This window comes from Phocoena phocoena, chromosome 2 (genome assembly GCF_963924675.1).
Source record: "Phocoena phocoena chromosome 2, mPhoPho1.1, whole genome shotgun sequence".
NCBI classification, from domain to species: domain Eukaryota; kingdom Metazoa; phylum Chordata; class Mammalia; order Artiodactyla; family Phocoenidae; genus Phocoena; species Phocoena phocoena.
In genome coordinates this window covers 32,172,455-32,199,791 of record NC_089220.1, presented here as the reverse complement: position 1 = coordinate 32,199,791, position 27,337 = coordinate 32,172,455, and the positions used below count along the sequence as shown (strand labels likewise).

Below are 27,337 nucleotides of genomic sequence, written 5' to 3'. Positions count from 1 at the left end.
TCACAAAGCAGACGTGTTCCCGGTTTCGATGTGGGCGCTGCAACCGAGAGGAAACCCGGGGGAGAAATGGGTACGCGGGGTGGGGGTGGGGAAGTGCTGGGGCCTAGTCTCTGGGCCGCGCGACCCGCCGGGACCTTCCGGGCGCACGGAGCCCGGCCCTACCGCCGGCGCCCGCACTGATTGGCGCTCGCGGCCGGCCTCCAGCCAGCTCACCTGCCCCGCCCAGCCAATCGGGGCCACCAGAATTGGGGCTGTCTCAGGGAGGGGGGTGGGCGATGCTTCTGGCTGGAGGCTGAGCCTCCCTCCCCGCCGAGTTCCCGCCTGGCCCGGCTCACCCCCGAGCCCTAGCCGCAGACTGCGTGCCCCTCGCCAGTTGCCGCGGCGCTCCGGGCTCCGCGCGCTTTAACGCAGCAGCTCTCGGTCGGAGCCGCCTCGCGTCTCCGCCGGCTGCGACGCGCCCCGACGGCGCCCGGAGGCGCCTGCCGACGCCGACGCCCCGAAGCCTCCCGCCGCGCCCGCCCTCGCCCGGAGCCCCGCATCCGTGCCGGCCCCGGGGAGCGGGTGGGCCCGGCTGGGGCAGCCCCGCTGAAGCAGGATGTTCGCGTCCAAATCCAACTCGGTGTCGCCCTCGCCGTCTCTGGAGCAGGCTGACTCGGACGCGCTGGACATCAGCACCAAAGTGCAGCTCTATGGTGTGCTGTGGAAGCGGCCCTTCGGGAGGCCGTCGGCCAAGTGGTCCCGACGGTGAGTGCCCCAGCCGCGCCCGGTGAGGACCGCCGGGGGAGGGAGCCAGGGCCGAAGGACCCCCTACCAAACCCTTCATTACCGTCCTACCTCTGCCTTCCTTTGTGACCTTGGCCTCGCCCCATTCCACTCTACACTGGCTCCTCCTGGAAGATGTGGATCCTAGCCTGGGCTGGGTCATCTCTGCCCGAGGCTGGTCGAGCTGGGGTGGGACCGCGGAGTTCTCTGCGGAATGGATTTAAGTCGGGTTGGGGAGAGTGGGTGTGGGCTGAAGAGATCGTGGCCGTGGTAGGAGCCCAGCTGGGTCAGATTGGGCCATACTCTGGTGCGGAGGAAGAAGCCCTGTCTCCAGCCAAAGATAGCCTCCTGGGGGCCCCACTGCGGCTCCATCATCTTCACAGCTCCCCTGCTCCAGGCTTCTAGAAGTGCACTTAAGGTGGGACATGGGTGTCCTACATCCCACCCCCCACTACCGCCTACCCCCAACTGGTACATACACTGAGAGAGCTTCTGAAAGGCACCGGCCAGGAGAAGGGCCTAGAAGGCTCTGTGCCCACCCCTGGAGGAGTGATGCTAGGAGCCCCTCCAACTGTCCCTTGAAATGCATATATTTCAAGGGAGATGGGGCAGAGACTGAGGAAAGTGGGAGAAAGGATGGACTGGTCCTGTCAGAAGGATGGATCCCTTGGAAGGAGTGGTTAGGAAGGTCAGAGCAGCCTGGGTCTTTCAGCATCAGCTTCCTGGTCCCAACTCAGAGGCCACACTCCCCAGACATCAGTAGCTACTTTCCACTCATAAATGAGCCTGGAAGGTATTGGAGGAAGGGGGAGTTCACAGCCCTGAATTTGCAGGAAGCTCCCAATGCTGGTTTCAGGAGCAATGGGACACCTTCTGGACAAGCCCATCTCAGTTCTGAGGTTTTCTATGGAATGGCCTAGTGAACTCAGACCCTGATTGGCCCCTCCCTGCAGGCATGATCCTGCCCAGGAAACTAGGATTGTGTCTAGATGCCCCTTCCCAACCCACACTATGAGCCTGCCCCTGAGCAGGGGGGGCTTCATATGTTCCCAGGAACACAGTTCACGGAGACATGGTAGGGGTTGGTTCTGATGTTCTGTTTTGATGAATAATTTAATATGTCTGCAAGACCACAGAACAAACGGAGCTGTAGATGGTGTTTCACATTTTACATACCTGGTTTCGCATACTTTCGTTAGTTCTGCTGGATTTTCACTCTAGGGTTTAATGGGATGTAGGCTCCTTGAGTTCCTCCAAAGTTCAGCTTATCTCTGATCCCCTGAATGGAGGCCTGGGGCAGTGTGGAGAGCATCTTGTGAGGGGTCTCCAGGGCTGTGCTGTCTGAGTTGCAGTTCCCGAGCGCCAGGAGCAAGCTTGTCTCTACCAGGGCGCCCGAGTGGTGGTGGGAAGGCTGCTTATAACTTTAAGAACCCTTAGCAGAGTGCCCCATCACCACTTCTACCTCAGCTGCTCCAGGCAGCCCACACTCCTCCACTGGGTCTGGCTGCTGTCCTTGGTATTACCTCCGGACATCCAAGATGTCTCTTTCCAGGTATTTTCACCTGATTGCATCCCTAGTAAATGCTAGGGATCTGCAACCCTCAGGTGTGGGGACCTGGCCCCCGCAGCTACAGTTGATTCCAGGGCTGGGAGGTGTTGGGGACAAAAGCTCCAGCTAAAAGCACAGTGATGGAGCCAAGGGGGCCTTGGAGAGCTGTAGTGTCCCCACCCCAAGGATCTCCACCAGTAACCCCTACAGCCACTCAGAAACCGTCCAATCCAAGTCAGAGCAGCGTACATGCCCTGCAAAGTCAAGCCCTCCAGCCCCCTTCCAAGGAGACTGTCACTTCTGTTCCCCACCTTTGTGGGAATTCTGGAGTTGCCACTGTGAAAAGACTCCCCCGGCCCACTCTAGGCCTCTGTCCATGTTCACAGTTCTGGGAACACACCAGACACACACACACACGCACACACGATTTAGCCTTGGGTCAGCAACAGCCAGCCAGAGAGGGTCTGGGATGGGGGAGTCACGATGCTAAGCTTAGCTCCCTTTCAATGCCCAGCAGGGGCCCCTGGGTCCCAGTTCCCCATTTGTGAAGTGAGGTCTGTGGACTCCAGCTAATTAGCAGCCGCAGGAAGGCCTGGGAAGGGGCAGCTCAGGCCCGCCACTGCAGAGCCTTGCCATTAGGGCGATCGATGCCCTGGGAGGGGGACAGCTAAGAGGAGGGGCCCTGGAAAGGCTCCCAAGCCACATAAATAATGAACGGGCAGGATGGCGGCGTCTGTGGCCAGCTGGGTTCTGTACAACCTCTTCCGCTCAGGGTGTGTTTCAGGACTGTGCCTCCAGCTCCTGGTGCCCCAGCAGTCCTGCCCTTCCGCGGGAGGGAAGGTGCCTTTGAGCTGAAGGGTCAGCTTTTTTTCCATGAACAACAAAAAGAGAAAGGAATCAAAAACATTCCTTAGCGAGGTAAGAGGATCTGGAAGAGGTGTCTAGAGGGCAAGGTGGATGACTCTGTCCTCCCCCTAACCTGTGAGCAGTGGAGATGCCGGTGCTCAGAGACAAGGAGGAAGGGAGTAGAGCATCTCTGCCTTGGCTGGTGTGAGCCCCGTGGTAGGAGGGCTGGTCCAGCAGACAGGCCAGCTCTCTCTCAGGGCTTCATACTTTCCCCAGCATTCCAGTCCCTCTCCCAAATCCCCCCCAACACCTCCCAAGGCTGAAGCCCCTGATGAGGCGGGCCCAGCCCATTCCTTCCTGCGGCAGGAGCGTCCACACTCCCGTCCCTCCTCCCCCAGCCCCCCAGGTGTAAGGTGACTAGTGGGCCCTGAGCCTAGCCCAGCAGCAGCTCACTCTTGGGGAACATCGGTGGGTCCTGCCTCAGGGAGCTGAGACTCACGGTGTCCACGAAGTGCCAGGGAAACCATGAAGACAGTGGCCTGATTTCCCAAATCTCAGGCCACAACCTGCGCAGGTGTGGAAAGGTGATCTGCGCAGTTAGTGGTCATCATACCAGAAAGACTTGGGGAGACTTTCTTCACACAGAGATTTGGGTCCGGGAGTTTCATCTTTGGCTCTGAGCACCGCTTCCTAAAGGTGACGCTGCGGTACTGAGCTGTCCCAAAGGGCTGAGGGGAAGAGCTAGCATATCACCTCCATGCACTAGGCTCTGCCTCACGCTAGTGACACTGGGATTTGGTCTCACTTTCTGGCTCAGGTAGCGTTTCTCACAGCTGACTGGGAGGTCACCCCCCAGCACAGCTGCAGCATTTCTGCTTGTTCTGTCCCAGCTGGAGGGTGCCCGCAGGCCCCTCTTTTTCTAATCAGCTTGTGTTCTCCAAACTTCTTTTAGAAGGACAGCATTTGGTGGTAGGCAGTGGCTAGGTGGCAGCGGAGGGATGTCCCCAGATCCCTCTGTCCATCGCACCCTGCCCCTTCTGAGGTGGTGGCATCGAGGTTACACGGAGTCCTTAGCTTAAGGAGATGGGTACGCTCTCCGGATCGCAGCACAGCTGTAAGATGAAATTAACTCCCATTATTTCCGGCTTCACTGCGGTCCTGTGCTGATTCGCCTGCCCCGAGGTTAAAGGAGTTGATTGTGCCAACAAGACACACTTCTTCCTCTCCCCGCCCTCCCAGGGAGCTGGCAGTGGAGGCTGTTTGAAAATGGGGGCCAGAACCCTTTCAGGCAATTCAACTTCCTTATGTCCAAGACTTGGAAATATAAAGCCGTTTCTTTTGAGAGCAGCTGTGGCCGTTGGTGGCAGGTGAACCCATGCTTAGAGGCAGGACCTCTGAGTTCCAGTCCCAGCTCTGCCGGTGACCAGCCGCATGGCTCAGGCCGAGGCATGGCTGTGTCACATCTCACTGGCTGGCAGTGTCTCATCCACAGAATGGAAATGGATCAAATTGTGGCTTTTAAACTCTGTTCCATGGTGATTCTACAAGTGCCTCGACTCCACCACAGGGGGGTGGGGAGAGAAGGCGGGGCTCCAAGGCCCCTCCCATTTCACCCAGTGCCTCTGCACGGTTATCTGCTTGACCTAGTAAGCTCGTCTTGACTGTGTTCTTTGAAGAATCCTCACATTTTTTGGAGCCCCTTGGACTTGATGATCTCTTCATAAACCCTAACTTGTCATCACCCATGTATCAATACGTCACAGGCAGGATTCCTCCTGTCCTGTCATCTCAGACCTAGAGCCAGGCAAGTGGCAGAGGCCAGGATGAGCATCCCCTGAGCATACAAGGCCACCCGGAAAGAATGAAAAGGGACACGCATTGAAGGCTGTGTCATTTCTACCTTCCTTCTGTCACTTCTGAAAGGGACACTTCTGATAAGCTGTCCTTCCCTCGCTCTAGGGTTTACCTGGCTTCAAACCCCACACCCCCGTTCTCAGTGCCTGAGGGGCTCAGGGATGGGGGAGCCTGTGTGCTGGTTCTGTGCTGGACGTTTGTGCCCAGGGAAGGAGGGGCAGCCAGGCTGCGTATCCCGCCTTCCCGTGAAACGTAACCCATGGGCAGCTCGCACGTCCGCTGGGCTCCGGCTGCCCTCTTGAGAGTGAGACGTCTGGCCCAAGGTCTCATCCCACAGGAAGACTTGAGGAAGTGTAAAGCCTGCGCAGGGTTTCTGCTAATCCCCGAGGGGCTCTAAACTCTTGTTTCCTTGTTTTTGGATGAATTGGCTGCCCAGTGTAGATGCTTCTTGTTGCACTAGCAGATATGGACCCCGGCTCGTTCCTCCGTCTTTGCGCCCACCCCACCCCCGCCACACAGATTCACCAGCCTCCACACAAGGTCTTTGGGGGTCTAGTAGACTGTGCTGAGGGGAAGGTTTGGCAAAGAGCAGGGTGGAGGAGGCATTTAAATCCCAGAGGTGCAAGCACCTAGTTGAGGGTCAGCTCCCTAGTTTCTCGAGCTTTCCAGGCACCGCATCTCACTAGCATCAGAGCTGGGATTGTTCACTGCTATCTCTTGACCCTGTAGGACTGGGGCTCGTGCAACTTCCCTGCATCCTCTCTCCTCTGCATTCTCCCATCACCCCTCCTCCCCACCGCCCTCCAGGATTTCCCCCAACTCCAAGTTTCTCTCACTCTGTGATGCAAAGCCCTTTCCAGCCCGTACGCCCACACTTGGCTTTTGCATCTCCAAACATTAAGGAGCTCGGGCAGAGTAGATGGGCCTTTCTTTGCCAGGACCCACCCAGCCTAGAAGGTACCTGTGGGTCTAAGTACCATTTTTTCCCTCACTTCCAGCTGGATCGACTGTGAGGCCTATGTTAGCTCTCAAGCTCTGCCTGAGCCCTTGTCAACCTTCAGAGCACTGAGGAGGGGAGTAAAGGTGGAGGCATAGCTTAGGAAGGTTCCCTAGTTCAGCTTGGATTGCACCTGTGTCCACCTTGTCACCTAAGCTAGTTCCTGGCCCTCATGTCATCCCAGACTCTGCTCTCCCCACTCTTGTCCATTCAACAAGCCCTGCTGATTCTTATCAGCAATAACCAATAACTAACTCTAATCTGCGCCTTTGCCGGGGTGTGGAGCCCTCAAAGCCACCGTCACCATGTCTACGACTGCAATCTGACCTCCCAAGTGCCCTGTTTGAAACCCACTGGCAGCTCTCTTCATCTGCAAGAAGCAGCCCCACCTTCTCACAAGGACCACACGCCCCACCCTGGTCTGGTCCTCACTTGTCTCTTTGACCTTGACTCACCCCCTACTCTCCCTCCCCCCACACCACTGCCCACCCCTTTGGCACCTACCTGCCAGTAATGCCAGAATGTTCCGATAACCTCGAACACACTATTCGTTGCATCTGCTGTTCCTTCTGTCTGGAATGCATCTCCCCTTTCCTCTTCCTCTCAGTTTCCTAGATACTCCTATTCATTCTTCCAAACCCCGCTCAGTTGTCACCTCCTCTCACTTGCCGCTCCCTTGGCTGGACACCCAAACCATTTGTTGCTCACTGGTCTGTACTCTTCCGGTGTCTCATACAAACTTACAATGTCACAGGGTACCCTGGTGCTTTGTAATGATCCCAGCTCCCCACTTACCAGCTGTGTAAGCTGGGGCATGTTACTTAACCTCTCTGTTCTCCACTTACCTCATCTAGCTCACGTGAGGAATGAGTAGTTAACAAACATTCTGATGTTACTAAAACAGTGCCTGGCACAAACGAGGAGCTTGATAAGCATTGAGTAGTTCTCAAATTATTGATTTATACAACTCTCGCTCTTGCATTTGCTCCCTGAGGGCAGGAAATCATCAAGCCCCAGGGCCCAGGCTGTACCAGGTGATTCATTCACGCTGTCTGACCTGAGCCGGCCAGGAGCTTACAGTCACTTTGCAGAGAGAAGCTCTAAGAAGGCAAACAACAATGCCAGGTCTGAAGCCATGAGGAGAGACAAGTGCAGCGATGAGGGGCAGGCATCAGAGAGCACAGCACTTGAGAACCTGAGCTCTGTCAGCATGTTACGCAACCAGGTTTGTTTGCCCGACGCACAGCAAGCCAAGCACTGAGCCACCCAGGTTTACAGCAGAGGAAAGGTTTATTCACAAGGCAGCCAAGTGAGGACACCGGAGAATAAATCTCAAATTCGTCTCCCGGAAGGCGAGGAGCTTGGGGTATTTATGGTGTAAACAAACAGGGTGGTCTGAGGCGTGGGGAGAGGTGATTGGAGGGAAGGAGGTGAGGAAAGAGGTGTTCTGCGCAGGCGTATCTGAGTTACAGACTTCTTCATGGGACCCATGTGCAAATTCCAGGTGAGTTTGGTATGAACCGTGGGGGAATTTGGGGCTGTGACGTCAAAAGGTCACCCATGGGGCAAGCAAGTCTATTCTGTGCAGACTGGGATCCGCAGGGTTGGGTCCCTCCGGTTTCAGCAGGTCTCGTTGTGTTACAAGCAGAGGGATTTTAAAGAAGCTGTTCCCTTATCTGCAGTTCTGTAAGACAAGCTCAAGAGTTTCTGTGAGTCACCTGTTTCTGTTATGGGTTTTTAACCCTGTGGGGCACAGTTTCAGTCCTCCCCTATCTTTTGATCCAATTCCTCAGTCTTGAGGGAAGAGGCCTACTTTCTGCTGTTAAGGGGCGAAGGCCTACAGAGGATTTGAGGAATGGAATTGTTTTGCCTTTGATTGCAAATATGGGACCAAGGCTTTGGGTCTGGGTCTTTTCTTTTGGCGGGGGATGGTGGGGTGGGGGTGGGGTGGTGGTCTGGGTCTTTATGTTGATTGGTCATCGTATGGATTAGAACTTGGGGCTTAAGCGTGCGTGGCAAAGAGCAAGTACAGAGTTTTAGCAAGAAGGAGTATAGGTCGTAGCAAGCACACCAAAAATGACGGTTTAAGTAATCCCTCAATTATCGACCTTATTCCTGATGGGATCCATAAGAAGATATTTCCCAAGAGATCGATCCAGGCTCTCGTGATGACCCTTGTTGGAGCCAAGTTGTCTAATGTTCTCTCAGTAGGTTTTAACTTCCGATGTGGTATTAATATACACATAACAGGAGCTACCAGCCACTCCACATATGCCCTTGTCTCTGCTGCAAACCTCGGCCTCTCAGCATTTGGCTTGCTGCGTGTCAGGCAAACGAACCTGGTTCAGTAACAGGCAGACACAGCTGAGTTCCCAGTTTGCCCTTTGCTAGTTGCTGAATCTTTCTGTGCCTCAGTTTCCTCACCAGTGAAATGGAAAAACAAACACCCCCATCTCTTAGAATTGCTATGAGAGATTTAAATGAGATAATGTCAATAAAACACTTAGAAAAATGAGTATCTTGGTACCTCATAAATGCTCCTTAATCTAGAGGTGAAAACACTTAAATTCTTTAAAACCAGAGAGAAGAGGCAGCCAGGGTAGACACTGACCCCCCAGACACAGACTCACGCACGCTCTCTGGGCTTCACCACAGCACAGTGGGCTGGACAGGGAGGCCCTGAGGGCTAGGGCTGGAGGCAAAGCTTCGCCCAGGACTGAAGTTGGCCTGGATAGAAGGGTGGGCCTTGGACAGGAGGGAGGGGCAAATGCAGGAAAGTGCTGTGTGTTTGGAGGATAGCGAGCTGGCCAGCTGGGCTGGAGCCAAGAGCTCCTGCCAGGAGGAGCTTTTGTGAGCACAAATGGGAAAGGAGGTCAGGGGAGGCTGCGGCAGACGTTGAACCTAATAATAATAAATAAAATAGTAGTAATAAAAGTAAACACTTAAGGAATATTTACCATGTGTCTCACAATGTTCGAAGTCTTTATGTGAACAAACTCATTTCATTATCCTGACAACCCTAAGAGATGTATGTACTATTATTATCCTCAAGTTACTCTGGGGGACCTGAGACCTAGAGAGATCAGGGGACTTGCCCTGGTCACACTGCTGGTAAGTGGCAGAGCTCTGACCCTTGGCTACCCCAGCCTTAACACCTACTGCCTTTGGCCCATCTGTTTCCTGCCCAGGTGCTGGCACGAAGACCAGAGTAGCTCCCAAGACAGTGTGGTGTGGGTGTAGAAGCAGGGGCTGTTGTCTTTGGGTTCCAGTCCCAGCTCCACCTCTGCCCTGGCTGTGTGACCTTGCATGTGTTACTTCACCTCTAAGCCTCAGTTTCCTCATCTATAAAATGGGAACAAAAAGCCCTACCTTCCAGGATTGTTACATGGATCAAATACTGATACGTACGTTCTGCATGGAAGCCAGTACATGAGAACAGCTAAGTAATCAGTGACTATCTCCGGCCCTTACTCAGCCAGCCCAACTCTGCAGGGCCCAGAAGGAGGCGGCCCCTGGCTTGCAGTCAGAATGAGAGGCCTGGGAGTAAGGGGACTTCGGAGAAAGGGGCAGGAAGAGGAAGTGGCCAGTGCAGGGGCACTCAGGCCCCGGGCCCCCACCTGCTGAGGTGAAGCCTGAGTCATCAGCTGGAGCAGTGGGCAGGCACTGAGGCGGAGTTGTAAGCAAAGCCAGCCCTTTGGGTCCTCGAAGTTTGCTTGCCAAATATGCCCTTTCTTGGGCCATCCTCTTCCTTGCCAGCCAGGGAGTCGCCCTCCTCCTCCAGGTCCGTGCCGGCTCCCCTCCCTGTGACCCTCACCCCTACCCAAACCAAACCGACAGCAGCTGCAACAGGGGCCAGTCTTGGCATGCATGGCGCATGGGCCCTTCACAGCCCCTGCAGCCATGGGGGCCCTGAGGCCTGCTGAAGTCTGGCTGGCGTGGAACAAAGGCTACCCTGGACATCCGTCTGCCCCTGCCTCTCTGTGCCCTCCTTGAGAGGGCAAGGGGAGGAGGGCCGTGACATCTGGGGACACATCCTGCGTGGCAGACAAGTGCGGAGGACTTTATGGGCCTTTATCCACCGGATCCTTTCTTGCCCCTTTTGTGGCCACTAATGGATCCCTGTGCCTCCCCCGCTCCCTGACACTCCCCGCCAACAATCTATTCTCAGCCCAGCAGCCAGGCTGAACATTTTGCAGTGTGAGTCAGATCCTGTCACCCCTCTCAGAACCCTCAGTGGCCGTCCCTCTTAGAGGAAAAACCAGCCTCTAACAACTAGCAGTCTGACTTTCAGCGGGTTGTGTCACCTTTCTGCTTCATTTCTGCCCATAGACGCGCAGACACCTGCCTCATAGGGTAATAGCGAGTATTAAATGAATTAAACGCCACAGCTGAGAAGCGGCAGGTCTGTGTCCTTAACTACTCTGTGAAGTTCCCTTGCAACTCTCTGGGGACATCTCCTCATCCCACAGGACTGAGGGACCATGGCCCGCCCTCTAGGAGCCCAGTGTCCCCTCCAGACAAGATGAGCACATGGGGTGTGGCTGTGGAGCTAAGTGCCAGGCTCATGGCCGGTCAGCAAGTGCGGGAGGAACTCCGACGGCAGTGTGGGCTGGGCTGGGCTGGTCACCAAGGGTGAGGCAGGTCCAACCAGTGGGCACTCCTGGGAGAGCTGCACAGTCTCCGCAGGATCATGCAAAACAGAGTAAGGCAGTAGGCGGTGAGCTCGGTGTTCGCCTCGAGCAGAGAGGCGGAAGGGCAGAAGTGGTGGCAAGGCCAAGAAGGTGGGCAGGGGTCAGGTGCTGGGGGGCCCAGGAGGTGCCTGCAGTTCCGCAGAGGGTGGTATTCGTGTGTTCTTCCTCCACTGGGCGAGGAGTTGGCATTAGCAGTATGTCACCTCTGAGGTCCACAGCTCCCCTCAGTATCTGGCTGGGCAGAGAGGGTTGGTGCAAATAAAGAACGTGGTTGGGGTGAGGCACACAGCAGAGGACAGAGCTGAGCTCCTTTCCTAGAGGAGGTGAGACGGTAGCTGTCAGCCATGCCAGCGACCCTCCAGCTGCAGCCGCGGCCTCAGGAAGGGTCCCAGGGCTGGTGGCACCTTCAGAGATTCGCCAGCAACTTTTCAAGCCCCTCCCAGGAGGGTGTGTCCAACCAGTGATGTGCTGATAAGTATTTAATAACTGGCTCTCTTGGGAGGGGGGTGGGGTGCAGCACTGCTTTGTAACATTTGATGATTTTCATGGTGTAAATACTCACAGTATGACTGATATCAGCTACCAATACGGTGTCACTGAACACAGAGCCGGGGAGAGTCATGCTGTTGGCTGTCATGAGCCCATCTGAGCGCTGTTTCTGGCTCCCCCAAGTCCCATGGCTCCAGCAGTGACATTAGCAGGGGCCCTGGGAGGAAGGAGCCAGCCACTCTGAGTGTCCCAGAGCCTCGGGGCTCTCAGTTCCAATTGGATCTTCCCCTGGAGGGCACCTGGTGTCTTATCCTAGTCAGCTCCAAGCACGAGGTCTGTGAGAGTCCCTAGGCCATGCTCCAGCTGTGGGCATCAGTCAGAAAGCACCAAGGGCCCAGAGATCCTAAGTGAGACCCACATCCCAGAAGGAGGCTGTGGAGCAGCTGAGCCCAGAGGCAATGCGGGTGTCACGTGTAGGCGGCAGGCCTGGCCTCACCAGCCTGGTACCCACACCCCATTTGACCGCCAGTCTTCAGGACCACGTGTCAAAAGACCCACCTCGGGATCCTGTGTCTTCTTGCCCTCCTTCTGCCTCTCCTGGGGTAGACCCTAAGGGACCAAGATGATGGCTCACGAGGCTGAAGGTACCTGAGGGGAAGGACCACAGATACCCGCTGTGTGGCGGCTCAGGGGGCTGGAGGAGCTGGTTGTGGAAGCCACTGAAGGCCTCTCGTGTTCACTTCCACTGGTGCAAGGGTTGGGCTGCCTGCTGGTGGGTGACTGGCCAGCTGAGGCCTTTGCCCGGATGTGGCACATGAGTGGGTGAGGATGAGTCTGAGCTGGTGTCCCCAGGGGCTCCCCATGTCAGCGTGCGCCCCTCAAGGCCTTGTCGTCCCGAGAAACCTCACCCCTTCTCTCTCCTGGTTGCCCCTCCTTCCCCACCGCCTGCTATAGGTTTTTCATCATCAAAGAGAGCTTTCTTCTTTACTACTCTGAGAGTGAAAAAAAGAGCTTTGAAACCAACAAATACTTCAATATACATCCTAAGGTGAGGGGGCCTCTCCCCAGGGCCACAGTGGGGGAGGTCCCCGTGGGGACAATGGGGGCTGGTATCCTCTGAGGGTAGGGTACCATCTGTTGTCCTGCTCTGGTCAGGGAGTCTGGAAAACAAGTCCTTCTGGGGACACAAGCCACCCTGGCCCCCTCCTGACCTGGGTCCCCGCCCTCCAGTGCCCCCTCTGGGAAAGTTCTGGTCTGGCTTCCTCTCGGGCCCTGGGCAACACCTGGCTATGGCTGAGGGCTCCCAGAGGACTTGAGTGACCTGGGCTGGGCGGGGGTGGGGGGGTGGGCGCCTCTTCTGATTCTTTCTCAGGGTGTCATCCCTCTGGGGGGCTGCCTGGTGGAGGCTAAGGAAGAGCCCAGCATGCCCTACGCCATGAAAATCTCCCACCAGGATTTCCACGTGAGTAAGGCTCTCCCCTTGGCCTGGGCTCAGCAGGGGCACAGCAGCTTCTCTGGGACCCCAGGCTCCCCAGGGGCAACCCCTCCAGTGGGCTGGCCTGGGAAGAGTGTCAGTGACTTGTGGATGTTGGGAGGGAGAGCAGAACAGGGCCTACAGAGGGCTGGCTGTGGCCTCCATGGTCCTCAAGCTGGCCTCCTCTCAGGCACAACCATGGCTCCTCTTCCTGGCAGGGGAACATCTTGCTGGCTGCCGAGTCGGAGTTCGAGCAGACCCAGTGGCTGGAGATGCTGCAGGAGTCTGGGAAGGTGTAAGTGCGCACGGGCAGGAGGGGTCAGCCTGAGGGTCCAGAAGGGAAAAGGGTGTGGACTGTGCCGACCCGGATCTCCCTGCCTCTCTGCCGGGATCCCGGTGCGCACTGAGCATCCTAGGGGAGGGCAGGGTGGGGAGGACAGGGCTGTGGGAGCTGGTTATTGTGGGAAGAGGAGACAGACCAGGTTTCGAGCATCTTTGGGGGGTCTCCTAAGTGAGCTTTGAGCCAAGTGAGTTTGCTTGTCTAGCGTCACAGGTGGCAGACGTGGGCACCATTTGTCTCCAACTCTCAGGACCAAACCCAGCATCGCTAGGAGGATTTGGCTGCCTCCTGACACCCGTCTCATCTCCCCAGGCCCATAATTAACCCTAGCTCAGACCAGAGCTGGTGCTTTGTACATCAGAGTCCAGATCACAGAAACCTCCAGCCCAGCGCTATCCATTTGCACACAAACCCCTGTCCCAGCCCCTGCCTATTCATGCTGGGTCGTGCTTTTAGTTCCACAAATAATGCTGAGTGCCTGCCCCGTGCCAGGCCTTGTGCCAGGTGGTGGGCATTCAATGGTGTAGAAAGCAGTCCAGGAAGCAATCTCTTCCCTGCTCCCAAAGTTCTGTTGGCCCAGCCCACGGTGGCCCACTTTGCAGCCTGGGCCAGCCTCCGGGGACTGTAACTGATCGATGCTGGTGGCGTGCCCAGAGCCGCGGGTGCCGAGGGGAATGCGAGCTGGGATTCTGGAGGAGAAAGAATGGCGAGTACACGCCATGCATATTCTTTCTCCTCCACCCTTCTGTTTTAACGATTTTGTGTTTCTTCCTCTTCTCTCCTGTCCCATCTGCCCTCCCTCCCCAGGACTTGGAAGAATGCCCAGCTGGGAGAAGCCATGATCAAAAGCCTAGAGGCCCAGGGGCTACAGCTGGCCAAGGAGAAGCAGGAGTATTTAGGTTGGCTGAGGGATGGGCTGGAAACTGAGGCTGCCTGACAGTAGCATTTCAGGGCCGGGGGCTGCAGCCCAGGGCTTGATGCAGCACTGAGAGAGCGTGTCTTGGGTGGGGTTTAGCAGGCTATGAGGAGCCAGAGACTGGCTCGGAGCCTGGAGGGCTGTATGGCGTGATACATGTCCTCTGGGCCAGCGTGACAGGAGGCAGGATAGCCTGATGGTTAGGAGCCTGGCCTCTGGACCCGGCTTTGTCATTTATTCATCAGCTGTGTGTATCTTTAGGCAGCTCAGCCTAAGTTTCAGTTTCCTCGTCCTTAAAATGGAGACATTTTTGTTCCTAGCTTTTAGAGGTGGTATGAGGATCAGGTTAAATAAGAAAACGCCTGGAAGCTCTTGTGTCAGGCATGCGGTAAGGGTCCCACTAATGGAATTGACGTTATCCTGCCCAGGGCCCCAAAGGTCTGGACTTGGTCCCAGTTATGACCCCCAGCCCACTTTAAGGTTCTAGGCCCCTGTGTTCCTGACTGGCTGGTAGGCATGCTCTGTGTGAGAAAGAAGCAGGTGAGCCTGGGAGGTCGGTCCTTTGCCTGGGACCCTCTCCCCGGCTTAGACAAGTAGGGCCCCAGCACCGGTTCCCCTCTGCCTGCTCCAGACACCCTCTGCCCCCAGGACCTGCCCTGCCTCACTAGCCAGACACCAGCACAGAGGTTAACCCGGGGGTGCAGAGAGCCACCTGAGCTTCCAAAGATGAGCTGTCATTGTCTTATGAATGCACGAAGCAGGGACAGTGCCGGGACGGGAGTGTAGCAGCTCAGGCCAGCATGGAGCGTCCGTCCCCGGGAGCTGCCCCACCTCCTCTGGCCTGGGCACGGTAGTGCCGACCTCTTCCTTGGGAGGAGCTGGGGGTGACGGAGGTGATCGCAGGCACTGACCCCTCAGGACTGGACCTGGAGTGAGCTTTTCGTGACAGCGTGTGTACTTGCTTTGGCAGACAAACTGATGGAAGAGACTGAAGAACTCTGCCTTCAGAGGGAACAGAGAGAGGTAGGGGCGCATCGAGGCTGCTCCCCGCCGTCTCCCGCTCTGTGGGCCCTTTCACAGCCACAGTGTACTGACTTGTGTTCCTGGCATTAGGGAGTGGTGTAGGGGAGATGGGCACCCAGACAACTCGCTGGGAAATCAGACGGGCAGAGCAGGGAGGCCAATGAGATGACAGTGCTTGGGACTTGCTGTTGCTTCTTGGCAAGAAGTGTATTTCTCCTTGCCAGTCGCGGGGGAGGAAAATAAAAAGGGTGGGTGATCACTTTCTAGAGAAAGAGCCATTCAAAAATTTTATAAGCTGTGTCAGGAGGTAATGAGCTGCTTGTCACTGGTGGTATTCACAGGAGGCTGCGGTGGCCTTTCTCATCCATAGCGGGGCTTCTGGCACCATAAAGGTGATTGGGTTGGATGATATCAGAGGTTCCTTCATCCTCTAAATGTCAACATACAAGTTCTAAGGAGGCCAAGCATTGGCTGGGGGCAGGCTGTGGTGTGAAGGAGACCCTTGCCTCATTTGAAGACGGGGGCTGCTGAAGTCCACGCCGTTTGGGATCTCCATGCAGCACTGGGCCTTGCCTGTTGTGAGAAATCATGACCACCCCTGAAGGGCAGGGTAGGGTAGTGGTTAGCGGTGCTGACTTGGAGTCAGGCTGCCTGTGTCTGGATTGGACCTTCACTGCTTCTGGCTGTGTGACCTTGGGCAAGTTACCTAACCTCTCTGAACATTAATAGTCTCATGTGAAAAATGGGGATAATAATAGAACCCATCTTATCAGGGATGTTTTGAGGATTCAGTGAGGTGTTACATAGAAAGTGCTTAGCACATAGTAGGTGCTTAATGAACATCTGCATTTGTTAGTGTTACGGTCATTAATTAGCCCATCCTGCACTTGAACTGCCTGGGCGCCAAGCCCCAGAGCGGCATACCCTGAGGTGCCTGCAGAGGGAGGGCCTGATTTGGTCCACTTCTCTTTGCCTGGTGCCTGTTCCTTGTCTCTCCCAGGCAAGTCCAGGGCTGGGCCCATCAGCCTGGGCTCAGTGCCTGCCTCTCTGACTTGACTTTTGCAAACTCCTCACCCTTTCCAACCACCCGTCACTGGGCTCGGAAACGGGCCCGACAGTCAAGAAGCATCATGGCCCTGTAGCACCCCAAACACTCCCGGGGCCTGGCAGAGCACCTGGCCCAGGATGGGTGCGTGATAAATGTCGTGGAATGACTCGATGATTCTTATAATTTTACATTACATCTTGATTTTAATCCAGTAGGACAATCCACCCTCATTTTTCTTCTTCTAAAAATGTATCAGATATTCTTGCCCAATTTTTCTTCCAGCTGGACTTCAGAATCATTTTGTCAATTATAAAACAAACAAACGAACAAAAAACCCAAACCCAAACAAACAGGAAAGAAAATCTATTGAGGATTTGTATTAGGACTGCATGGATCTGAGGATTGGCATCATGGTGGCATTGAGCCTCCTCCCCCCCAGCAGTGTGTGGGCCTCTGGGTCCGGGCTGTCATCTGGGCTCTTCCCACGTTAGCATTTTGGCATTTTCTTTATACAGTTCTGTACATTTTGAAAAGTGAGACTTCTGGTGGATTGTCAGCAACTTAAAAGCAGGTAATTTAGGAAGCCAGGGGATGGGATGGAGTGACAGACACAGCCGCTGGCAGAGAGAGACAGACTTATCCATCAGAGAGACTAAATCTGGGACAGCAGTCAGCCCGAGGAAAATTTAGACACTCTATCTAGGTCTTTAGCCAGGAAATGAGGCCAGCAGAGACCCACTGCTCACAGACATTGCTTAAAGCCATAGCACGCTGAAGGAAGGAGACCTGCCAGCTGTGAACGTCCTGGGTTTTGGGTACAAAATGTGAACAAGACTCACTTGGGTCCAGCTTGGGTCCACCTTGGTGAAGGCTGCTCTGGGCTGGCAGGAGGGAGAGGATGCGCTCAGGTTCTCATTCCAGTGTCAGCTGTGTGCTCTAGATTGGGAATAGAACTCACGGAGTCATTCTGTCAAGGGTTTTCCTTCCTTAACTTGTTCATCTATATTATGGATCCACCTGCCTCCTTCACCTTTCCCATTTCCACTCCAGGTCACAGAGATGGTCTGGGAGTACCTTGCTTGGGCCACTTAGAAAGGCATTTGGTACAATGGCCCAGTGAGAAGCTGAAGATTCTCTGGTCTCCAAGAGGCAGTCTGGTTTAAAAGGAGACGCAGGGTCTGGTACCAGTCTATCACTGACTGTGTGACCTTGGACAAATTCGGCTCTGTGATGCTCCAGTAAGGGTGATGGCTGTGCCTGGCTGGCTCCCAGGTTGCTGAGGGGCTCAGTGAAATAGAAGCCAGGGAGTGCTTTGTGGACCGGTAAGGCCTGTGCAGATACGCGCTGTGTGACGGTGCAGCTCTGACATCCTCCACTTGGCAGAAAGGGCGGGGAACTCTTGGGGTACGAGCTGAGAGTTCAAAGGGAGCCATCCTGGGCTCTTCTGCCCTGGGGTCAGAAGACAATGCCGTTCCTTGGGTGCAGGTCCCTCAGTTGTCCCTGGCTCCCTTATCATCACTCTTATTCCCTGGAGGAGGGCAGCCTGCCTACCTTCCCTTTTCTGGTTGAACTTTGAGAGCTCAGCTTTGCATGTGGGCCGGCACATGGGAAATCAGAAATGCCCAGGGCCAAGTCAGGCAGGGTTCCTGCCATGCGGGGTGCTCCCAGTCAGAACTCAGACTCTCGGAGCTGGAAAGGATGGCCCCTTTCAAGGTGAGGCTCTCTGCCGACCTCCCTGATGGATACTGATCCTGATTCTGGCATGGGCAGCTCACTACCTCCAGAGGTATCCTTTGCATTATTGCTCCACTATCTGGAAGCTCTTCCTTCCGTGGAGCTGGAATTTGCCGTCTAGTGCCTTCTTTCCAACCTCATACTTTGGCAACTTAAGTCAGGTGCAAGAGTCAGAAGCAAAAAAAAAAAAAAAAGCAAAAAAAAAAAGTCAGAAGCACAAGCATGATGTGGTGGAGAAAGTCTTCAGCTGCAGGGGGTCTTAGCTCACCCCAGTCACGGCAGCGGTGCCGCAGACACTCATGCCGCCTTGGGCCGCATGAACAGAAAGTTCTGGCTGCTTCGGCTTTATAGGTTGTGTGTTCCACTCCCATCAGCATTCTTAGGCTCTACCTGGACATCAGCTTCATTTAAGAATCACCCAGATGAAATGGAAGGTGGAAAGGAAGGGAGCAACCAGGAAGGAGATTTTCTTTCTTTTTCCTCTTTAATATAGAACTTTAACCCCTAATGGTAGAAATCGTGCTCTTTGTAGAAAATTTGGAAAACATGAAGAAAACATATTTTATCCTTAACCCCACAACTGATCAGTAATTACTGTTAACTTTTTTTTTTAATTTATTTTATTTATTTAGTTTTGGCTGTGTTGGGTCTTTGTTGCTGCGCGCGGGCTTTCTCTAGTTGCGTTGAGCGGGGGCTGCTCTTCATTGCGGTGCGCGGGCTTCTCACTGTGGTGGCTTATCTTGTTGCGGAGCACGGGCTCTAGGCCCACGGGCTTCAGTAGTTGTGGCTCGTGGGCTCCAGAGCGCAGGCTCAGTAGTTGTGGCGCACGGGCTTAGTTGCTCCACAGCATGTGGGATCTTCCTGGACCAGGGCTCGAACCCGTGTCCCCTGCATTGACAGATGGATTCCTAACCACTGCACCACCAGGGAAGCCCCTACTGTCATGTCAACTTTTTGGTGTTTTTCCTTGGTCTTTTTTCCTATATAATATTCTTATATATATCTTAAACATAATAGGATCACATCAGATATTCAGTTTTACGGCCTTTTTCATGATACCTTTCATTTTACCTTCATTAACACTGTACCTTCAGCAGTCTTCCATGTCATTGAACGTTCTTTGAAAACATTAGTTTTAGTGACTCTAGGGTCACTAATCGGACTCTTCCCTTTCCTTTGGGTTTTATTCCTTCTCTGATTCTCCTCAAAGCCAAGGGCAACTTCTCCCTACAGGCAGCCCCACTCCCTGGTGGGGTTTCCATTCCTTGAGAACAAAGCCCCTGGGTGAAGAATGAGGGCGTAATTTGGAGCTAGAAGATGAGAGAGAAAGTGGATCTAGAAATAATATCCTCCCACAGCGTAAAATGTGGAAGAACAAAACAGTTGTCACAAAATGCTTCTAACCACCCTTCGCTTGAAGTGCACCCCTCAATACCACCTGCCACTGAACCCCAGGAAAACAGAACCCCTGGGGGGCACCTGCTTGCTGGGAAAACACATGAGCTCGCCGGCAATCCTGAAGGGACTGGTCTGGTTCCCCGGGCCAGCTTGTCCTGGGCTTTCTGGCTATACTGTTCCCTTGGGGGTGAGTCCAGGGGAGGCTGCAGCCACCCGTGCTCATTGTTTCCCAGATGCCTTGAGGAAAAGGGCTTTACTCTCTGACTCTGGGATTGGGAATAGCTTTCCTTTGCCGCTTCTAACAGATGCCACTCCAGGGATCTTTAATGGAAATCTACACACACACACACACACACACACGTTTCCCTCCAGGGCTTGGGGGCCAGCCAACACGCCTTAGGGTGTGAGTGACTGGAGTTGCCCAGTGGAGCAGACATCTAGAATTATCATCACATCCTGTCGCAGGAGATAATGTTGGGATCCTTTCTAAACCCTAGCTCAGCACGCTAAGTGTGTTCTTGTTTTGCTTTATTTTTTGTTTATTTATTTTTGAAATTTTTATTGTAGTATGGTTGATTTACAATGTTGTGTTAGTTTCAGGTGTACAGCAAAGTGATTCATTTCTATACACACACACACATCCATATGTATATATGTTCTAAGTGTGTTTTAAGTGAGCCCAGTTCATCACAGATCTCGGTTTCATTGAGACTGTGTGTCACTGAATGGGACCAGGGCCCCTCGGGCTTAATTCCAGGTCTGGTGCAGACGGCGCTGAACCGCAGAGGGTCCCCTGGGCTAGAGCGGGGCTCTCTGGCCTCAGGAGCCCTTTGCTGCCTGTGACGCTTTTCTTCCTCTCTGATTCTCTTTAGGAGCTTGAGCGCCTGAACCAGGTGCTGGAGGCCGAGAAGCAGCAGTTTGAGGAGGTGGTACAGGAGCTGAAGATGGAACAGGAGCAGATCAAGAGGTGGTGGTGGGGCTTCCCTGGTGGCGCAGTGGTTGAGAGTCCGCCTGCTGATGCAGGGGACGCGCGTTCGTGCCCCGGTCCGGGAAGATCCCACATGCCGTGGAGCGGCTGGGCCCGTGAGCCATGGCCGCTGAGCCTGCGCGTCCGGAGCCTGTGCTCCGCAACGGGAGAGGCCACAGCAGTGAGAGGCCCGCGTATCGCAAAAAAAAAAAAAAAAAAAAAAGAGGTGGTGGTGGTGCCTGGGGGAAGGGGGCGGGGGCAAGGTGCACCCAGGCTGGGACACATAGGACCCATGTTTCCCGTTAGGCTGGAGAGGCCTCCCCCCAGGAGATCCTCACTGCTTGATGACTTGGTTTAGATCTGTCCTCCCAATGCTCCGGGCCTTGGAGTGTGCCCAGAAAAAGCTGCAGACCCCACACCGATGGGCGACTTCTGCACCCTGGAGCATGAGGCATGGGCAGGTGCAATCAGAAATCCCCATGAACAACGACCCCCTCCTGCCTCGGGCAAACCTCCCTTACCCGGGGCAGACAGGTCAGGCTGGTCTGGAGGTGCCCTTGGCCAAAATCCCCAACACTCCCTGTCTTTCCCGCAGTCTCTTCACATTCCGGCTGATGATGTCTGTCCCTTGGGATCTTTAGTCTGTATGGTTTGCAAACCCAGTTGCATATTATAATCATCTAAGAGGATTAGAATCTGCTGAAGTTAGGACCCAGAAATCTATCCAGTAAGTCCCCTACACACGAACGAGTTCCTTTAGCTTGTTCCTAAGTCCAATTTGTAAGTCCAACAGATTTAGCCTGGGTACCCAACTGACCCAACCGGCTGTATAGTACTGTACTGTAATAGGACAGATTTAGCCTGGGTACCCAACTGACCCAACCGGCTGTATAGTACTGTACTGTAATAGGACAGATTTAGCCTGGGTACCCAACTGACCCAACCGGCTGTATAGTACTGTACTGTAATAGGTTTCTAATACTTTTCACACAAATAATACGTAAAAAACAAACACAGAAGAGAAAGAAAACTTTTTCGATCTCACAGCACAGTACCTTGAAAAGTACTGTAGTACAGTACAACTGGCATCCCGGGGCTGGCATCGAGTGAACAGGCAGGAAGAGTTACTGACTGGAGGAGGGAGAGGAGGTGGGAGATGGTAGAGCTGAAGGATCGTCAGCAACAGGAGATGGAGGACAAGCTGCAGTTTCACTCACACCTGACGTTGATGGCACAGGTTCTGGTTCCTTGCTGGATTCAATTCTATCTACCCTCTTGAAAAAACGATCCAGCGATGTGTGGGTAGTAGCTCTTTCCTGGGCTTGAGATAAAGATACTGTACTCTGTACTCTATACAGTACTGTACAGTAAAGGGCACAAAAGCACGACCATTTGTAGAGGATGCACGCACGTGACAATGTACGCCAGACACGTAAACTAACTTAGGTGATGGGACATGCGAATGCCTGTTCACATCTTTGAAAGTTTGCAACTTGAGGGTTCGTATGTAGGGGACTTACTGTACTTTAAAAAGTTCTCCAGGTCGTTACTTTTTCTTTTCCTTTTTTATTTTTTTCTGCGTTGGTTATTCATTGCTGCTCGCGGGCTTTCTCTAGTTGTGGCGAGCGGAGGCTACTCTTCATTGCGGTGCATGGGCTTCTCATTGCGGTGGCTTCTCTCATTGAGGAGCACGGGCTTAGGTGCTCCACGGCATGTGGGGTCTTCCCGGACCGGGGATCAAACCCGTGTCCCCTGCATTGACAGGCGCATTCTTAACCACTGCGCCACGAGGGAAGTCCCTGCAGGTCATTCTGTGTAGCCTATCCATGAATTTGGAGACAACTGCTCCGGTTACTGTTAATGGTGCTGGTTGTTGTCACCATCACCATCATTATCATCACCGGCACCATCATCACTACTGATTATCAGTGATAGCCCAGAAAGAGTGTTCTTGAAACAACTTTATAAAAGAAAGTCATTAGACATGTGTTTTGGGGAGGGAGAAGCTCAGAGACTCTCATCAACTAATAGCCAAGCACCTGCTCACTTCCAGAATTGTGCCAGACCCTGGAATGGAAGATAAGCCCTCTCTCCCTTCAGGATCTGGTTGGGAAAACCAGACTCACACCCAGGAAACATCAACAATGTTTACAATAATGTACAAACAGGTGCTCAAGGGCACAGCACAGACCCCCTGTTTTATAGGAATTAAGATATATGTGGGTTTCAACAGAGGTTAGATTGTGCTGGGCCTTGAAGGGTGGTAGGAGTTGGAAAATGGGTGGGAGAAGGAAAAGGCATCACAAGCAGGAGGAAGGGAAACCAGGTGTAAAGGCCCAAGGGGACCCAGGCTTGTTAAGACAGCAGCAAGGAGTTTGTCACCCCAGAGAAGGGCCTCAGCCATGTCCCATGTCAGAGTGAGCAGACTGTAGCAAGGGCTGTCCAGGGAAGACAGGGTGAGGCCATTGTTTCTCCAGTACTCCTCTTTGCCCTTGGGGTGGCCCTGGATTTATTTTGACAGATTCATGTACACCTGGAGCAAGTGACTTCAGCCCCACTTGGCCGGGATCTGCTCCGTTCAGCCCTGGGCTCCTACAGCTGCTGGCAGCACCCAGCCATGTGAGGGGCTGGCCTTCCAAAGAGCCCTCTGAGCTGTATAGGGAAGCCGTATAAGCTTCTGTGAAGCGGAAGCCACAAAGGGGCCTGGGAGGGGTGGGCACTGCCATACCCAGCCCTCTGTCCCTGCAGGGAGCTAGAACTGACTGCAAGATGCCTCAAGGGTGTGGAGCAAGAGAAAAAGGAGCTGAGGCGCCTCACAGAGTCCTTACAGCAGATGCTGGAGGTGAGGGGTCACTGGCGGGCTGGCTGCCTGGAGGGAGCCATCGTTGGTTGGGCCATGTGATACAGTTTTTTCCAACAGTGTTGCCCCAGAGAGTTATCTGCAAGGGAAACAGGGCACGAAGGGGAGCTGATCTAAAGGGTTTCTTCTCTGTGGACCACTGGGAACTCCAGCTGACACTTGAGGCTCAAAGCAGATCCCAGAAGGGCAAATTCAAGTTTGCCCTGGCTATGACCGTGGCCTTAGGAAATCCACCTTCTTCAGTGCTTTTATATATATATATATATATATATATGTATATTTTTTTTTTTTTTTTTTTTTTTGCGGTACGCGGGCCTCTCACTGCTGTGGCCTCTCCCGTTGCGGAGCACAGGCTCCGGACGCGCAGGCTCAGTAGCCATGGCTCACGGGCCCAGCCGCTCTGCGGCACGTGGGATCTTCCCGGACCGGGGCACGAACCCGTGTCCCCTGCATCGGCAGGTGGACCCTCAACCACTGCGCCACCAGGGAAGCCCCAGTGCTTATATTTTTATACTCGATGGAGGATCGATTAGGGTGGGCTGCATGACCACCCACCACTTCCTTCTTGTGGCTCATTCACTTAGCTGTTCCCGGTGAAATTGAGCATGAGGGAAAATCCACTGCCAGATCACCTCCACTTGATACGGAAACAGCGAGGGGGGAGGAGGAGGCATGTGTCAAGGACAAGGTGCCAACTCTTTAGCAGGGCGTCCAGGTGCACATTCTGGCCCCAGCCTCTGCTACCCTCCCGTCCCCTCTCCCTCTGCTGCCCCTCCACACCCGGCACAATGACATCCCCACATCTGGTTCAAACCACTGAACACAAGTGCCCCAAGGAAGCCGTGACCTCCATCCTCCACACCTTGGCCCACACTGCTCCTTCTCCCCAGAACGTGCTCTCACCTCTTCTCTGCCTAGAGAACACTTTCATCCTTCTAAAGCTCAGCTCAAATATCACTGTAGTCCAGGTTCCCTGACTCTTCGAAGGAGGGATTTGCTCCGAGCTCTGGGTCCCCACGGCACTTTGTACATCTGTTAATGCACTTGACACATGAGGTTGTGTTTTCCAAACGGTGAGCTTCACTAGATTGCATCTTAAGTTCTCTCCAAGCCCAGCACCTCGAGTGAGCCTGGCATGTCGTGGGAGATCCGTGATGGTTACCAGATTCATGAACTGCCTTGCGGATTGCAAGGTTTCTATTCCCCCTTGACTGACTGCGGCTTTGTGGTGCCTTTATTTGTTTATCTTTCCCTGTCTCACCACAGGAAGTCGTTCTCATGGGTAGTTTCAACTCCAGAATTTCTTAGTAGTGCAAGATCCCAGTCTGATAAGTGGGGAGAATGTCTAAGTCTGCTCTTGGGCTGGTTCCTGTTGGGTGTTCTTCACACAAGCCCAGCACACTCCCTCACTTGTTCCTGGAGGAACAAGGACCCCAGAAGCTCACGATGCCCTTGAGCCTTTGGTCCCCATTGTAGTAGGTGCCCCGTCCGCGTCCACTGCCACGAGCTGGGCTCCTCCCTGACTTCCTCGATGGAGGAGTAGCCTTGCCTCAGTGGGAGGAAGGAGATCCTCGCTGGCCTTTTACCTCAGGGAAGAATGAAGACATTTCAGGTGTCCCTCAGAGGACTGAGCGAGGAGAGCCTCACTTCCCGGAATTGAAATCCAGGTGAGGGCAGCCATGGCGGAGATCCTGACTTAGGCTCTTTCTCTTCTTCGCCTCCCTCCATGCCAGGAACTCTCCATAGAGAAGAAGAAAACCCTGGAAATGCTGGAGGAGAATGAGAACCAGCTGCAGACACTGGCCAATCAGAGCGAGCAGCAACCCCCCAGTGGGGGTCTCCATAGCAACCTGAGGCAGATAGAGGAGAAGATGCAGCAGCTCTTAGAGGAGAAGCTCCTGGCGGAGAAGCGGTGAGGGAGCCCTAAACCCCTAAGTCCATAGAGGAAACTCTCCGTGAACTGGACACCTGGGCTCTTGGGTTCTAGTTGTCCTCGATCAAATGGGTCACTCACTTCCTTTTGGCTAGGACTCAGTTTCCCCACCAGGCAAATGGGAAGCAATCCTTCGCTATCCTAAGCAGACTTGGTAATTGTCTCTTGCAATGGTGTGACCCATACAGACAGTCACTAGGCCTGTCTAACAGAGCTTTGTGACGGGCTGGGCAGGTCCTCTCAGCCCCATTTTACAGATGAGGAAACTGAGCCTTGGAGGGGTTGGAGGACCTCCCCGAGCTCACAGAACTAGCGAGACGTGGACCCAGGACTCCCCTCACTGACCACGTTACCCCCATCACCACCTGGGAGACAGGACCCAGCCAGTTCTGGGGCTCACGAAGCAGGGTCTCAGGTTTCTCCAGCCAGGTCCCTGCGAGGGGCCGCCCTCCCACTGGAAGCCCCGTTGGTGAGTGGGCCCTGAGCGAACACCTCTCCCCGGGGCAGGATGAAGGAGAACGAGGAACGCTCACGGGCCCTGGAGGAGGAGCGGGAGTTCTATTCCAGCCAGTCCCAGGCGCTGCAGAACTCCCTGCAGGAGCTGACGGCGGAGAAGCTGCAGGCAGAGCGCGAGCTCAAGGTGCTGGGCCACTGGGAGCACGTGGTGCCCGGGGCCCTCCCCTCACCAGGAGGCTTACTTCCCTCACATCCCTCCCCTCACCGGGCAACTTCCTGAATGAGCCCCTGACCAGCCAGGTGCAAGCAGTGCAGCCACCACGAGGGGAAGCCCTGAGCCTCACCTGCGGTGGGGCATCATTGGAGACACCTGTCCCGTGCAGGGGCTGAGTCCCGGCCATCGGGTGGAGGGCGTAAGACAAGAAGCAGGATGCGGTAACTTCCATCCCAGTCTGGAGGCGAGAAAGCCCGCTGAGCCACGGGTGATCGGGGAAGGCCTCCAAGGGATGGTAGCTGCCCCGCCAGGACCCATTTCCCTCTCCTCGCCTCTCCCCTCAGGCTGAGGTGAAGGTCCGCGTGGACCTGGAGAGGCGTCTGCGGGAGGCAGAGGGGGCCTTGCGGAGCCTGGAACAAGGGCTCAACTCCAGGGTGCGGAACAAGCAGAAGGAGGAGAGGATGCGGGCTGACGTGAGCCACCTGAAGAGTAAGCCCTGCCCCCAACGCCGGCCCAGCCCTCGAGCTCTGCCCAGCCGTCCAGGCCCTGCGGAGCCCGGCCTGGGGCCGGAGCGCCACTCGGGGCCTGGTGTGCACTAGGTGACCCATAGGTGTTGATGGGCATCTCCTGGGCGTGGCTGCCTTTGGCTCTTGGATCCGGGGTGGGGGGAAAGCCTGAAGTTCTGCCCCCTTTGGCAGGTGACTTAGGTCTCCAAAGGGATGGGGGTCAGCGTATTTCCCTCTCCACCCAACCAGGATCCTGGGGAGGGGAGGGGCGGGCAGGAGGGGAGGGTGCAGTGGAACTGCGGCCGCAGGGTTCTTTGAAGAGTGCATCCGGAATGCGGAGCTGGAGGCCAAGATGCCGGTCATCATGAAGAACTCCGTGTACATCCACAAGGCGGCCACTCGCCGCATCAAGAGCTGCCGCTTCCACCGGCGCCGGTCCAGCACCTCCTGGAATGACGGTGGGTGTGGCTGCCCCCCCCCCCCCCCCCGCCCGGGCCCTGGCGGGTGGGACGGTCCGGGCTGTCGGTGACTAGGCAGGAAGAGGGCAGGGCAGGGAGGGAGAGGGGCTGGCCCAGCCCCGAGTGTGGCCCGAGCCCGGCTCCCCCAGCCTTGGGCTTCTCCCAGGGTCATGGGAGCCCATGGGCCTGGAGGGGCTGGAGGATGGGGTGTGAGGGAGGGTGGCTGGGGTTGGGGACAGGGCTGTGCCCCAGTGGAGGGAGGGCTGTTCACGGCCGGCCCGTGGGGCCACCGTATCCCCAGTGAAGCCGTCCCAGTCCTTCATGACATCCCAGCTGGAAGCTAACAACATGGAGGAGCTGAAGGAGGTGGCCAAGCGGCTCAGCCGGGACCAGCGCTTCCGCGAATCCATCTACCACATCATGGCGACCCAGCCTGGAGCCCCCTCTGCGCTTCCCCCGGTGGGAAAGTGATGGGCGCCCCTCCCCGCCGCCCAGGTCCTTCCTCACTGGGGGCAGGAGGGAGGGGGAGGGGGAGGCCTGACTCTCCGCGGCTCCTCTCTGCCCCCGCTCCACGTGGGGGCCGGCCTCACCCGCAAAGGACAGGGGCGCCACCTCCCTTACCCTCACCCCAGACCCTACCCTTGGGTCAGCTCAGGCCAAGCTGGGTGGCGCCTGGTTGTCATGGTGAAGCAAGGATGGGGCCTGGCGGCACGGAGACTTTTCTGGCCGGGGAGGGGGATGGGCAGGGCAGGGCCCACCACCTTCTGCCATGCCCGCTGTACTTCTCTGTGACTCTGCCGCCCTCCCCACCTTGACCCTTGC

The 27,337-nt window shown here is 55.3% G+C and overlaps 1 protein-coding gene across 1 annotated transcript; it reads left to right on the top strand.

Moving 5' to 3' along the window:
* The first annotated feature begins 595 nt into the window (after positions 1-595).
* On the top strand, positions 596-27,337 carry PLEKHD1 (pleckstrin homology and coiled-coil domain containing D1). The gene is made up of 13 exons (XM_065872225.1): positions 596-744; positions 12,143-12,236; positions 12,561-12,650; positions 12,881-12,957; positions 13,810-13,901; positions 14,889-14,941; positions 19,994-20,088; positions 22,837-22,930; positions 24,682-24,860; positions 25,389-25,521; positions 25,896-26,040; positions 26,366-26,515; positions 26,817-27,337. Exons 1-13 carry the CDS (start codon positions 596-598, stop codon positions 26,984-26,986), a joined length of 1,521 nt encoding a protein of 506 aa, XP_065728297.1. The 3' UTR covers positions 26,987-27,337.